This window comes from Lycorma delicatula, chromosome 7 (assembly GCF_047948215.1).
Source record: "Lycorma delicatula isolate Av1 chromosome 7, ASM4794821v1, whole genome shotgun sequence".
Classification (NCBI taxonomy): domain Eukaryota; kingdom Metazoa; phylum Arthropoda; class Insecta; order Hemiptera; family Fulgoridae; genus Lycorma; species Lycorma delicatula.
In genome coordinates this window covers 87,335,177-87,351,501 of record NC_134461.1, presented here as the reverse complement: position 1 = coordinate 87,351,501, position 16,325 = coordinate 87,335,177, and the positions used below count along the sequence as shown (strand labels likewise).

The 16,325-nt window shown below is 29.1% G+C and overlaps 1 protein-coding gene across 5 annotated transcripts in view; it reads left to right on the top strand.

Annotated features, from left to right (window-relative positions):
- LOC142328110 (homeotic protein female sterile-like) overlaps positions 1 to 16,325 on the top strand; it is a 147,676-nt gene that overhangs the window by 32,222 nt on the left and 99,129 nt on the right. For all 5 annotated transcript variants that reach the window (XM_075371619.1, XM_075371622.1, XM_075371623.1 and 2 more), the window contains 4 exons: positions 6,321 to 6,596; positions 11,569 to 11,766; positions 12,364 to 12,645; positions 13,432 to 13,725. In XM_075371619.1, coding sequence (XP_075227734.1) covers positions 6,321 to 6,596; positions 11,569 to 11,766; positions 12,364 to 12,645; positions 13,432 to 13,725 — 1,050 coding nt within the window. The remainder of the gene's footprint in view (positions 1 to 6,320; positions 6,597 to 11,568; positions 11,767 to 12,363; positions 12,646 to 13,431; positions 13,726 to 16,325) is intronic.

The following is a 16,325-nucleotide window of genomic DNA, read 5'->3' as shown; positions in this document are numbered from 1 at the left end:
AGAAGGGAAAAATTGTGTAGGCAGGCCACGTTTGGAATATGTAAAACAAATTGTTAGGGATGTAGGATGTAGAGGGTATACTGAAATGAAACGACTAGCACTAGATAGGGAATCTTGGAGAGCTGCATCAAACCAGTCAAATGACTGAAGACAAAAAAAAAATCCAAAGTTATCTGGGGATGCATAATTTTATTTATTTACCTAATTTTTTGTTACGTGTGTAATATTTGTAATTTTTATTTACTTTTATTTGTTAGGTTTTAATTTCAAGCATAAATTTCTAATTCAAGGTTTCCTCTTTCAACCCATTTCTCCAAACTACTTAATTTTCTTCTTTTTGAAGCAATTATTTCACATAATATTATACTTGGTGTTCTTATTCATGTCATGATACATATGTTAGTGAAAATTAGTATTATTATTTCCTTACCTCCCATTAAATGAAAAGTTATTTAATGATTGTTTCACAGAAACTTGTATTTTTTTAGTAATGAATGACGTTTCATGTTAGTAGAAAAATATATATTCATGTTTGATTATTATAATTCTGCTGTTAGAAAAAAATTTGCAAAATTTATTTAATGAATGAATACAGGTTGGTCATTTTGGGATCTGTAAGTAGCTAGCTAGAATCCTGTGTTTGTTACACCAACCACTAGGTTGGTCTTGTGGTGAACTCGTCATTGCAAATCAGCTGTTTTTGAAGTAAGAGAGTTCTAAAGTTCAAATCCTAGCAAAGACAGGCAGTTACTTTTATATGGATTTGAACACTAGACCGTGAATACCAGTTTTGTGGTGGTAGGTTTCAATTAACCACACATCTCAGGAATGGTCGTCCTGAGACCTTACTTCATAACTTTACTTAGCCTTCATAACCTTACTTTAGCCTCCGGAACCACCTTACAGTGGTTCCGGAGGCTATAATGTGTAGAATAAGTAGTGAATTTTACATTACATTCTGACTGTCAGTTGGTTTTTTTTAATATGAAACTGAAATTAAAATAATGGATCTTGTTAATTTTAATATGTGGTTTTAGCTAGATGGCTTTGTGAACAGGTAAAAAAATAAAGAGTATGAAATAGTAAATTCCAAGCTTTTCATAAATATGATTACATGTTCATAAGGTTGGTGATTGATATGGTCATCCTGTATTTTTTAATATAGGCAGTAAAGTTTATTGTGACAATTGCACTATTAAGAGGGAAACAAAAGAGAATTCCCTTTTGTGAAAAGAGTAAAATGCTAATTATGCAAGAAGCTTTGTTGGTTTCAGAAAGATGGCATAACCACCTTGTCATAGTACTAATAAAACCCATGTTCGATCGTTTCATCAAACCATGATTTGTTATTGAGAATAACAACTCTAGTAAAAAAAAAAATTATGTTTTGTATTTGTTGTGTATCATAATTATATTACAAGTTTTTAAAAAAAATATTTCTGTATGATGAATAAAAGCACATGCGCGTCATCTGAATTATGCAAATTTTAAACATTTATTGTGTGCGTTCTGTACACTTCATTTGTATTTGCATTATGTTTTTGATAATAAAAGTGCTTCTGACAGAAATTTAAATCATGTCCTTTCAAAGTCCTTTCAAAATCCTGTTTTTTTTCCGCATACAAATTCATTAGCTTCCTGTAAGGCTAATTAGGAGCCAATATGAGAATTATCTTTCTTGATATAGTTTTAATTGTTAAATTGCACAGATACAGTGTTAATTTGATTTGGCAATTTTTATTTTGTTAAATTTTAAGTAACTTTTATGTTTGAAGTAAAATCAACCCACATTTGATTCACTTGCCCCATAAATATTACATTGTAGGCAAGAGTTGTGAGAAATGAGGACCTTAATTTTTTTATTTTTTTTTTTTTAGCAGTAGGACTTCTTATTAGGTGTCCAATACAGTTTTGCAAATGGCTGCTGTAAGTATATTGATCTAAATGGCCATGTAAATCCCTCCAGTATTCATTTCACTTTAACTTCTTACCTTTTATTTAATACTTTTAATGCATCCTAAGTAAATTTTTAAAAAAAATTATTCCTGTCATGAGGAGGGGGTATGTGGTTCCTTGTGAATAACCATATATCATTTCAGTTTTATTATTTTTATATTTCTGTATTTCTTAAATAAGTTTTGAAATATGCAATATTTCCATTTAATATCAATCATATAAATTGGTTTATCATTATATTTTAGGTCTGTAAACTAATTTATTGACATCATCTTATTTATTTTTGCCAAATCTTGCTGGAAAAAAAACGGAGAGGAACTTTCAAAGCCCTGATATATTCACAATACATTATACACTGTAAGTTAAAATTATAATTATAATAATTACTAGAACTGCAGACATCTACGTCTACATCTAGCATAAAAGTACAGGTTGTTATGCTAAATTAATAATCTGCTAATAATTTCCCACTATTTTGAAATATATTAAAAAAAGTAATAATTACTGATTACTTACAGACATAATGCTTATTTTTTCTTCTCCCATTAGTGGATTCTTGTTTTTAGTATTTCATTTCCATTTATGATTTGAATTGTTACTTTTATGTAAATTTATTGTAGCATACCACCAACACATTTATTTCAGAAAATACTGTTGGAAGCAAGCAGCAGGGTTCAGTCTGATTCCGTTCTGTGATTTTTTTTTTTAAAATCATTTAAATTATCTTTTTTTATACAGACAATTATAATTCAATATCAAATGCACTGTTATTAGCATTTATTAAATGCTATTAAAAAAGCCTCTACCATCCCCAGAGTTGTTAAATTTTTAATTATATACAGGTACCGCTTTAGTATCTGTAATGATGGCTTTGGCCTTTGATATTTTTCCCTTCCTTTACTTGCTTTTTATCTTTCAAGCTGCTATTCCCTGTGGTTTTTTCAGATATTACATGTCGTCAGTTGTTAACGGATAGTGTTTACTGTTCTGTTAGAGATATTTTATTATTATGAGTTACTTAGGATGTGTAAAAAATATGTATACTAACAGAGTCAAAATTTAAATTCTGTTTTTTATATGTATTTTTATTTAACTCTGTTTTTATGTCTGTTGTTCGGTTAGTGGCAGGATGGTCACAACTTTTGCCATTCTTTTTTATCCTATTTCCCTGATAAGCTGGCAAACTGAAAATTTGCGTATTTATTCATTGTGAATGACTATACAGTGCGGTGAAAAAAGTTTTCCGAAGAATTAGTTTTCAATAGAAAATTAGTTATTTCAAAAGTATATGTTTTCAAAGTATATTCTTGAACTCGGCTGAGAGAGAGAGTGCGCGCTAGAGTATGTTGTTTTCTGTTAACATAATTTATGTGCTATTATGTTGATGAGCTTGATTTGTCATTGGTGTGCATTCAAGCCAGCTCCCATGTCATGGAAAAGTTGCATGGTAGTTCTTCGTGTCAATGTGTTTAGTTGTTATGTTAGGAAAGCTATTTAAGCTCCTAGTATAATTGTAATCTGCAGTTGAAAAGTTCTTCTCCAGACAGTCTATCTGAATTGAATTTTACAGAACATTCAGTCTAATTTCCAAATTTTATGAATCAATTTCGCTTCGTGTTCAGATGTTTCTGCTAGTCTTACCTCTGAGTGATACAAAACTTAATATACTATCATTCTACTTTCTTGTTATTTTGTAGTTTTTGATTGCTTAGTTTGTAAGTGGTACAAATGATTCAATCCATTTTCTCACTTTTTGATGTTTCTGTTAGTCTTGTGAATGATATGTTCTAATCTATAGTTACGTTCCTATTTTGAATTTCTAGCTGCTGTTTCTGATAAGACATTGTTTTGAACATTTTAATTACTCTCACATTTTTTACATGGTTCACATGCTCTTTTAACTGCTTGCTTTTTAGTCTTGCTTGTTTTTCTTCAAAACTTTCATTATTAATTTTATTTTTTGTACTTTTTTCTTATTCTAATTATTATATATATATATATATATATATATATATATATATATATATATATATAATTACTTCATATATTTTAAATAAAAGTGCATTTAAAAAACCTTTAATTTCTTCTGTTATTAAAGCTAGCAGTAAATATTATTTTCCCATTTAATGAAATCTTAGTGTTAACTTTTGTGAAATTTGGTTCATGTTTGTTTTTTGTTTTGTTTTTTAAATATTAGTTCATTAGTATTTATATTTTGGTATTACATTTAAATATTTAATGCATTTATTTGATAAACTTGTATTCATAAATGATATGCAAGCCGTTTTAATTTCTTTAACTTACATTCATAATTTTATTATTCTGTATTTATTTTTTGAGAAGGATATTAGCCATAGAAAATTTTCATTATATTATAATATTTTAGAATGAAATTAATTCTCATTATGATGCAGTATTAACATTATTGATCAAATTCAGTGTTCTGGACTGTTCTTTATAACTACCCACATTATTTGATTGTCATGCTTCAAAAAAGTGATGAGAAAATTGCTCTATATTTATAAACTGATTTTAATATTGCTGAAGTTAAAAACAATGCAATTGTGGCTAGCATACATTTCAGTAAAAATGAAATTTTAGTTTTAGGTAGTATCTTCAGGAGTATAGTGCATTATGTAAGTTTTATGTTTATTTTTTCATCAATTAATTTAAAATTTTATGCAGATCAGTTTTGATAATTTTAAATTTATTCCCTCTGAAAGTTTTCATATTGATTTGTTGTTTTCAATTTTTAGTTTTTATTCCAGTTTGAAATTTAAATACTCAAAAGATAAATCAAGTAGTTTTACAAACACAAAAAATAATGATGAGAGTTTAATGGAAGGAACAAAAAAAAACAATAAATTTTAAGCATTCTAACCCATTTTTATTTTCTGAGATTTTATTGTATTTGACAGTATAATTGATGGGAAAATACAATAGGATGCTTCAGGCTTTAACACTGGTGTTTATTTATGGATTTGACATGTTGCATGTTAAATTAAGAATATTTTTTCGTATTACATTGTCTATATTATTTTGCAAAATAAAAACACCAATAACCCTCTTTTCTGTCAATAAATATGTTCTATAAAGTAGGTAATTAACATTGAATAACAAAATTTATATATTACACTAAGACTTGATAAATATATATTATTGATAAAACATGATGTTATTAAAAAATATTGATAGAGAATTTTGCTGATAAAATTATAAAAAAATTCTTTTTTTTGAAGCTTAATTTTTGGAAAAGGTTTTATTGTATAGTTTAGTAGAAAAGCTTCTTTTACAATTGTATGTTATAAAAATAATTTTAAAGTTAATTTATCCTGTGCCTCCCACAATGAGAGGTTAAGAATAATATATTATTATGAAGTTGTAACTAAGCTTTAATATTAATTCAGCAATTGTTTGTTTTTACTTCATTTAGTTATTCATTTCTCTTTAATGTTTCTAATGCTGTTATTTTTTTATTAATCTATTGGTTTTAAGTAACAGACATGCATACCCTCTACTTTTTTGTCCAATATATATGTCAAATAATACCGACATGAATATATATATTCATGTCGGTATTATTTGTGAGCTTCATTTTTATCTTTTAACATTTCACCAACATATCCTGTCTCTGTTTTTTTCCGTATTATTGTTAACTTCATGTATATCCTCTTAAGTTGCTTTTACTATTTCCTTCTAGTGTGATCCTTTTTTCCAGTTTTCCTGTGAAATTATGTATTTTGAGAAGATGGAGGTTTGACTTTACCAAATACCTCAACTACGAGACGGACTTACTGTGCAACAGTAGTCGTACAATAACTGAGAGTTGCTCCTGTTATATTATCATACATTCTATACCAAGTAATAGATACACATTTTCCTTCTTTAGTGAAGTAGTTGGTATACATATTTTAACAGGTCTAATTTTCATAAACAAGAATTCATAATATTTTATGAGAGCACTTCAAATTGGATTCATTTGACATACTTGCTCCTCCCAGATATCTTAGGTAGGTTCGATGCGAGCACCAGGAAATTTCTATTACCTTGAAAGTCATGTCATACCAGTGAGAGTTGAGAAATATTGTAACATGTTCAGCAAGTCTTCTAAAATCATGTTTGTTTTTGATAATTCATTTCAACCTTATAAGTAAACTGGCAGTAATACAAATCATTTTTTTCTAAAAACCAGATTAAACCTTTTAGTGATCAAAAGAAGATTTTTTTAATGCTCATTATATTTGGTAAGGAAGAACAGTGAATTTGTTATCAGTATCAAGTAATAAATGTTGGTAAGGAATATTCTTTTTTTAATGTTAGTTTTTGTTTGTATTAAGTTATATAGTACATTTGTTTTTGTTTAGAACACCGTGGGCAGAGGCTCAGAGGAGGGAGCAAATGCTGGCACAAGTGTCAGTGCTGTTTCAACAGCGACAAAGGAGCCACCACCACGTGAAGAGCCGTACATAGAACCGGTCAATGGCGTTGTCCAGCCACCGGTTATACCACCGCCCCATCGGCCTGGCCGGCTTACAAATCAATTACACTTTTTACAGAAACAAGTTATACCTGCCATATGGAAACACCAACACTCTTGGCCCTTCCAACAGCCAGTCGATGCTAACAAACTCAACTTACCTGTGAGTAAATAACTACCATTAATGCTTTTAATGTCATTAGTAGTTTTTATTGATGTATATGACTACGGTAAATCATCTGGTTCAGTGGCAAATTGTATAGTCCAACATATAGATGAAAGAAGTGATAATAAGAAACATGTTGTTCATTTCACTAAAATCATGTAGTTTTGGTTATATGGTTATTATTTTGATAATTTATATAGTGTTATAATTTAAAAAATATGTATTAGCTTTTTATATGTTTTTAGGAAGGCATTCTTGATAGTATTTGTAAATGTGCCTTACTGAAGGTATATACTGTGATATTAATGTTATTATGTTAGTTGTATCTGGTGATGCCCTTGAAATCTATTTTTGTGCTGTGGCATAGTTTATGTACAGACTTAGTTTGTTATCTGTCTAATGGTTCACATTTTAACATGACGAATTTACCGTGAATAAGAACTTTTCTGAGTTCTTGTTCATATAGTTTATGAATTAGTCTAAAATAATTTGGTGTATTTACAAAGTTTATCTACATCTGTAGATATTGAAATTAAAAGCTCTCCATTTCATTCAAATTTTTGTTTTTAACCCTACAATCAGCACAGTCCTTTTTTACGCATAATTCACCAATTAACAACCCGACATTTGAACTTTTAGAACACTTCTTAAAATGATTAGAGTGTAAAGTGGTAGTGCATTATGGGTATACTAAAGCCATAGAAAGTCTTCGTGAACATTAATTTCAAATTAGACAAATATTTGATTGCATATAATAGTATTTCAGTTCCTGTAATCTATAAATTCTTTTTATAATAGTAGTTTGTTATTTTCAAATTATGAAGTTAATATTTCAATGGGAAATTTCATAGAACCTAGTTTTCTTTTTTATTTTATTGGCTTTTTTTTTATAATAATGATTTTTTGGTCACATAATTCTGTTATTCTTTTTTTTTATGTTTCATTATGATGCATTTGATATTAGTATATTAGAAAGTTTATTAATTTATTCTTACTATCCAATTTGACATTTTTTTATCTTATCAAGCCAAAATCACTGTGTGCTTAGCATATAATAACGGGCATCAGTAGCTATTAACTAACTAAAAATAAAAAAAGCTCATTTAATTGTCAACAAGTAAGGAAAGTTTTGATCTTTTTATCAATTAAAATGATTCCATATTTTTTATCTTTTTGTACCTTAGTGCCAAAGAAAATATTTTAATTTATCAGTTTGATTGGTAACCCAAACATTATGCCAATTACTTACGTAATTTTTTATTATTATATAATATGGCTTGGTATATATGTGTTAAGAGGCCCAGCTATATACTTATTAACCACACCAATGTCACAAGCCAAGCCATTTGTACAAACAATAGCAGTCCTTTGATAAATCTTCTTGAACTGAGGTTCCTTTTTCCTGTTTAGCCTCCAGGAATCACTGTCAGGTGATTCCTGACAGTGATACATCAATACATTCTTCAGAGGATGATATATATGAGTGTAAGTGAAGTGTATTCTTGTACAATCTCAGGTTGACCGTTTCTGAGATGTGAGGTTAATTGAAACCCAACCACCTAAGAACACCAGTATATACGATCTAGTGTTAAAATCCATAATCCACCGGGTTGGTCTAGTGGTGAACACGTATTCCCAAATCAGCTGATTAGGAAGTCGAGAGTTCCAGCGTTCAAGTCCTAGTAAAGTCAGTTATTTTTACACGGATTTGAATACTAGATACTTATTATTATTGGAATGGTAATTACCAGAGGCTAACAGGAATAAGAAAGAAAGTGTTCAAATCCATATAAAAGTAACTGCCATTACTAGGATTTAAAAGCTGGAACTCTCGACTTCGAAATCAGTTGATTAATAAAAAATCTATAAAATTTCCATATCCTTAATAGTTTGAGAAAATTTTAACCAAACCTACGAAACAATACGTTGGGTAAGCTATTAAAAGTGAGCATGAAATGTTAAAATCCAGCAAAATGATTGGAATCCACTAGTGGGTGCTTATTCTTAGCAGTTCTGATCCCGAATAAAGAATGAGAACAAATATTACTGTTCCTAGAATTTGTGTTATCTAGTACAAAGTTACTGCATCAAATTGGTTTCCTTCAGATATTTAAATCAGTCTCAGCTTCCTTATGAAAAACCCTCAATCTCTGCAATTATATGTGATATATGGAAGTCTTCATGTGAATATCACCAGATCCTAAAAAGGTCGAGTAATATCAGATATAAATAAACCCAAATATGAAGTTCTAGTTTTTAAATTTTAACACCCTATATGTGAAGAAATTTTGACTTATTAGTGTGGTGTGATAAAACTTTCTAGAAAAGAAGAAATATTTTTGCCACAGTCCAGCGGTTTTCAACTTTTATGTCTACTACACTCCCTAAAAATGTTTTCCATGCCTCCCTAAAAAAAATGTTGTTTTCCGTGCATCCTATCTTTTAATAGATATAAAAATGACTTTATTAAATTAATGTTTTAAATAGCTTAATTACAAAAAAGTACAGAAAACTACAATTTACAGAGTAATAAGATTTTGCTATAACGATACGAACATACATATTTATTTATTTTAAATTACTAATTAAACTACATCTAATGCATCCAAATTTAATGCGAGGGTTGTTCTTTATTGGCACAAAGTTTATCAAATCTTGCGGGCAATGTGGAAAGTGTCACTCATTACTCTTTTTCAACTATTAATCTGGTTCGTTATTTGGTTTTCATTGCAGCCAGTGCTGAAAAGCCTGTTTTGCATAAATAAGAGGTTAAAAACAATAAAAGCACTTGCATTGCTTTGCAATATGAAGATTCATCCAAAATTGAATTGCAATTTCATTTTGAAGCTTTTGTTTCAGTGAGCTATTGTATGATAATTCTATCAATTTTTCATTTTTGATGGTTGTCAACTGAAATTCATCTTCTTCTTTGTCAATAAATGTGTTCTGTATTCACAAAACCTTTGAGAAATCAAGGTCTTTGAAATAATTTGAAAAATGCAGCACTAAACCATCCAAGTGTTCAATAAAAAGATGTTTGCTTGCTTCAATACTGGCTGAGGTCCAGAAATCTTTTGAAAGTTAAAACGTATCCAACTAATTATTTTGTAAATTTGAATTCCAAAACTTCAGCATTTTAATGAAAGCTTTTAGGTTTGTCTTTTTGAATAAGAGGATGCATTTGTGAACCCTCATTGATGGATTTAAACTGCCCAATTTTCCAAAAATTTCAACCAAATAGGCAAATTTAACAAGAAAATTATTGTTCGTCCACAAATATGCTTCTTCATGGTGGTTTTCTTCGAGAAATGTTGCTATTTCTTCTTTGAGCTCAAATACCCTTTGAATCAATTTTGCACGAGGTAGCCAACGAACTTATCAATTATACAGAAGTGAGGTATAATTTTTCCATATCAACACATAGCTTTGCAAACAGCCTAGCTCTTAAAGGACTATTCTTAATGTAGTTTATAATTTTTATAACTTTCATAAAACTGTTGTTCAGTTCCTCAGTCATATTTTTTGACACTAAAGCTGCTCAGTGAAGCATACAGTTTGTCCATATAGCATGTGGTGCTTTCTTTTTGACCAATGCTTGAAGACTTGCTTTGTATCCAGACATTGAGTGAGCTCAGTCAGTACACATTCCAATGCAATTATTCCACGTTATGTCACTTTCTTAAACAAAAAAAAAACTATTATATTAAACATCTCAATGGATGGTTTTTCCATGAATAGGTTTGCAAAAAAAATATATCTTCTAATATATTGTTTTCTGCATATATCAAACGTATGCAGTTAAATGGGCATCTTTAGCTATATCAATTGCCTCATCTACCTGGATGGAGTATTTTGAAGTACACAGCCAAGAAACTAATTGATTGCAGATATCTTCAGATATATCATTCGTTCTCATTCTGACAGTATTATCAGCAAGCAGAATTTTTTGCACCTGTTTTGTGTATGATTCATTGAACATTATTTGAACCATGTCAATAGCTGCTGGTAAAATTAGGGTTTCTCCTATTGTATGTGGTTTCTTACATTTCACGATTTGGTAAGAGACATGGTACAAAGCCAATAATACGTTTGGTGTAACTGACAGTATTTTTTTAAACATTTGCTTCTGAATATTTATCTCATCCAATTTTTTTTTTTGAAAAAGTTCTATGGGCTTTCCAACGTATTCAGAATGTTGAGTTTCATAGTGCCATTTTAATTTGATTGGTTTCATATTATCTGAAGCCAAAACTTTCAAACACATTGATTTTTCCAAGCCATCTATAATAACATTTATGAATCCTAACAATAATTATGATAAACTGTATTGTCTTTTCTTGGGAGCTTTACCTCCTTTTTTTCTTTGATTGTCACTTGTATCAGCATTAGAGTCTTCAATATTGCCAACTTTTCTCTTGTAACCACTCAAAAATTTATCCGTTAGTCTAAAAAATATTTTATTAATATGATTTAAAATAAATAATAATTAAATAATTATAAAAATATACTTACTATCAATTATTTTTAGAAAGAACTCACAATAAAAAACTACATCACTCTCTGTCAATATGCTTCAGTTGACACTAGCTACAAGTGACGTTTAAATTTGAGGTTATTGTTTCATGTAACCAGTGGTTGTTTTTTGCATTACAGAAACAGTGTTTGCAAAAGCGCCATTTTTAAAATCTTCTGCTTCTGATAACTTTAATAAGAATTAAACGAATAAATAAAAATGTAAGAAAAATAAAAATAAACATTACTTCACTGAATTTGTACTGTTATGTTACGATATGAAGTTTATTATTTATAGATATTATGATATGAATATTAATTTTTTATTAAAAAGTTTGGCACCTCCCCTGGCCTCTTAGGTTGGAAACTGCAGATAGTCGATTATAGTTTTAAATTTGCATATAGATTGTTGCTTATTGTAACTGGTAATTAATATTTTTTCCTTTTCTTGTTTCAGGATTACCATAGAGTTATTAAACACCCTATAGATCTTGGCACTATTAAAAAACGTTTAGAATATAATTATTATTGGAGTGGTAAAGAATGTATTCAAGATTTAAATACCATGTTTTCAAATTGCTATGTTTACAACAACAAACCAGGAGAACATGTTGTGGTTATGGCCCAAACTCTTGAAAAACTCTTCCTTACAAAGGTTTGTTTTTTTTTTTTTTTGTAACTTTTCATTGTAAGATATTTAATGCTGTTAATTTTTATGAGTACTCTTTTTTTTAAATTGTATATTTTCATTATTTCCGAATTATGATTGTTGTTTAGTGTATTATATAAATTTCTTAAAATTAATCAAAGGAATTACTTCATAATCATACTTTAGATGTAATGTGTGAATTTTAGTTCTCTGATGATGTTTATTCTTTGAACATATAAGTCATGAACTAACTACTTTATAAGTAACATTTTTTTAAATGTTATGTTAGCTGTATGTTGAAGCTGAAAAGTCAAACAAATCAAATAATTCTCTATTTAGTAAACATTTTTATACCTAACTTTGGTCTAAATGGATACATTTTGGAAAGTAGATTTTTTGACTTAAACAGTAGTAGTGTGAAAAAGAAAATCTGAGAGATAATTGTGGGAAGATTTGATCATCTTTAATGGAAGAGGTTAAATGAAACTGATTGCATTACCCTTGCAAATTCTTAATGTTAATGCAATTAAATTTATTGCTGGTTAGATTGTGTGTTTCATCTAAAATGAGTTCTGTTTAGTCATGTTTCTGTCTTGTTTTCAGGTTGCTCAGATGCCCAAAGAAGAAGTAGAGCTTGAACCTCCCCCTCCAAAAGGCCAAAAGCCAGTAAAAAAAAATAGAAGTGTGGGGGGTGGCCGAAGGAGCATTGTAGGGTCAAGAGGGAGGCCGGCAGCGGCATCTAACGCTGTTGCCCCACCTCTCAATTCTGCTAATGCGACACCAGTCGGCCCACCTCACTTGCCATCACCTATACCTGGATCCACGGCCACTCCAACAGTACCTGTTCCCACCACCCATGCCACCCATAACTCTCTGCCTCAGCAGGTATGTATATTCATTAATTTTAACATATTAATGCACAGTGTAGATTAAGATTTTCTTGATTCTTAGAAGTACAACTTAGTGAACTGTAATGGCTATTTTTTTGGATATTGTGCCATCCAGAATCATAAAAAATATTGTAATAGTAGTAAGTTTATCCTCTTTATTTTATTTAGATATCGTCCTTGTAGGTTAATAAATGAATTCAGCCTGTAGTTTGAGTCTGTAAATTTGCTTTATGTGTCGCATTTATTAAACTATTTCCTCTCTTTTTTTATTAACAAAATAAGAAAATGTTAAGATTAATTAATTATTGTTGTGTCTAAAAAATATTTGTACACAGATTTTGCCTGTTGGTAAATGAAAAAGTAATCTAAAAAAATATTGGGATTGAAATTTTTTACAGATTGTAGTAAGATTATCGGAAACTAAAGATTTATTTTTGTAATTAGTTGTATTCAAATTTTTATAAATCCATATTGGTTGTTAGGCTGTTCTGTTCAACAAACTGTTAAAGAGACGTTTAATTGTCAGGGCAAGTTAGTAAACTTTTTTTTGTATTCACGGACTGAAGTTACTAATATTAATGGTGGAGGGGAGTCTTACCACATTTTTATATTTTAATGTGTAAGTTTCTGGGAAAAAATTACCATTCATTATTGTTTAGTGATAAAATTTGTGAAATATTATATAACTGAAAAATAAAAAAAATTATTTTAGTTTGGTATTGTAACTTGCTTCTTTTTTCTTCTTATAGAATAAAATATTGTTGCTTCTTTAATGTTTTAGGTGGCAGCACCACCTGCCGGTACGTACACAGCGCAACCTGCTGTGGACCCTCTGGTTGTTGGTGGAGCTGTGATGGCGGGAGCAGGGGCGGCTGCTGGTGGTAGGGCGGGGGGTAAAGGGGTGGTTATGGATCCAGTAATCCCAGCGGCAAAACAAAAAAAGGGCGTCAAAAGAAAGGCAGATCCTATAGTAGCTTTAGGACCTTCTCCAGTCTTGCCTGGCGATCCACTTTATGGTGATTCAAAGGCAGCAAAAGTCGGCACAAGAAGAGAATCAGGCAGACAAATAAAAAAGGTATAGAGAATTTGTCCTGTTTAAACGTTTTTACTTGAACAGAAATTATGATTTGCATTACTCTGAAAATCGATATTAAATTAAGATTTCTGTTTGATAACTACATTAACAAACATAAGAAGCCGTAAAGTGTAAATCCATTATTTTTGAGCAGAGATTTTTTTGGGTCTTGTAACTTATATTTTATTGCAGTTGCAATATATCTGACTGAAATTTGTAATTATATTACTGAACGTAACAAAAATAATATGTAAATCAATAGTGTTACTAAATATTTACCAATCAAAATATTTAAAAAAAAATTGTCTAACACTTCAAATGTTCAATAATCTATCTTTTAATTGGTTGTTCTTAATTTTCATGAAATTTTATGATATGATTTGAGAGTGCTTGAAATTGTATAAAATTAGGTAAGCCCAAAATTATGTAATCTGTAATAATTACAGGCACCCCAACTGCCTGTTCTCTATTCAGAGAACTTCCAGTCAGGTTAATGATGGAATCTATATTTGTATCCATAAAAAATTACATTACATTTACATTGGTATAGTAAAAAAACATTTTACTATACCAAGCAGTTCTTTCTAACTTTTTTGTGCTTGTCTTATTACTATTTTAGTGAAAGTTTTATTTTTCTGAATTCTTGTTTCATTATTAGTGTTGTTCCTTTTATTATTCTTTTTCATTGATTAAAGTTATTTTGTAATTAAATTATATTTTATAAATTAGTTTGTCCTTAAGATAAATTTATAATACATATATAATAACACTATGTTATAAATGTTATGTTTTCATTTATTTTTTTTATTTCAAATGTTTGATACTTAAACAGCAAAAATACTATATTCTAAAATCATACTAAAGATTTTATATTTTTGATGCTCTGAGGTCTGTTGAGTTGAAAAATTGAAATTGAAATTAAAAAATCCATTTTTATACATCTGTATTTGCATTTATCCAAAGAAGAGTTTAATGTCATGACATTTTGTGATAACTTGTGAATTGAAGAAATAACTATTAAATTTTGAAAAAATAATATATATTATATGTCAAAGGAAGTTTAAGTCTATGAAAATGTTATTCCTGTGTTACTTTTTGCTTTATATATATATATATATATATATATATATATATATATATATATATATATATATATCGGTAAAAAATATATTATTAAATATACTATCATAAAGTATTGTCTTTTTCTTCACCTGCTAAAAAAGTAGATATTTATAAAACTTTTACCTATGTTACTATTTCAAATTGATTGAATGAAATTTTTCACTCTCAATAAGTTGTTATAAGGATGAAAACGGTTACAAAACTCGTGTCAATGTGTTTGTGATATTAAATTCCCCTTCCTCTAAAAATTGGGTTCTGTAAATTTTCTTCATTTTTACCCTGACATGAAACTTTTTTGTCTTTAATTTTTGTAAAGCACCATAACGGTGATAAAAATTTTAAGCCTTCATAATCTTTCAGTTATTTCTTTTAACTTTTTATCAATTTTGGTAATTCTGAACTATTATTGGGTTAGGTTTATTTCTTTTTGTAGAAAGATGTCATGGATGAGCACTAAAATAAGCTGCTGCAAATTAAATTGTTGCAAAATCAATATAATGTTAAGAAGTTACTTCAGTAGTAAACTGGTAGGCGGCAATACTAGTTAACGTTCCTTATGCTGTTTCACTGTTGTATATATATAACCAGTGACACAAAATAAGCAGAAAAGTCTCTGTTTATGATTTGATTATTTCCTTCTGAACACAGTTAATCTTAAAAAGGAATCTTTCATGTTACTGAACTCAAGGAATGTTGCCAGACTTTTCCATATTCCACTCAGTGTTTATCCATTTACCCATATCAGTAAAGAATAAATAACTATGATTGATTGTAAAGAAGGATATCTCAGATATTTTAAATATTTTCTTTCAACAGTTTACTAATTATAATGGTACAGCGATAGACATAATTCTTAATCAACACTATTCTTGGCCATGGGCTGAAACAAGAATTAAAAAGAGGTTTTTGAACCTTCAAATACCCAATTGTTAATTACTCCAAAAAACCTATGTTTTATATATATATATATATGTTTGTGTGTATATCTCGTGGTACACTGTTACATTATTTTGGCTTTGTCACTTTCCATAATTTACCAAAAGATTATTTGTGGTTGTTCAAAAATAACAGGACACAACTCTGTCTGAAGTTGTTATTCCAGGTTGTAAAGCACGGTGGTAAGCCAGGTCCTATTTATTTTGTAATGTTTATAGTGAAGCCAAATACACTACAAAACAGTTTGTTTATTTTTGAAATTGTGATTTGTGAATCACAATTTCAAATCACATTTTCACATTTTTACACAGAATCACATTTTTACACTTCATTTTAGTTTTTTCATATTAATATATTCAGTAAAAATTCAACAACAAAATCTTTTTTATTTCATCACGTAAGGTCATATAATTATCACAGGATGGACATTTTTGTATGCGGTAAAACCTAATAGAGGACAGTAATAATTTTTGATTATCATTATGTAAACACTTAAATAAAAAAGGACTGGCATTCAATCAACCACTATCACACATACAACT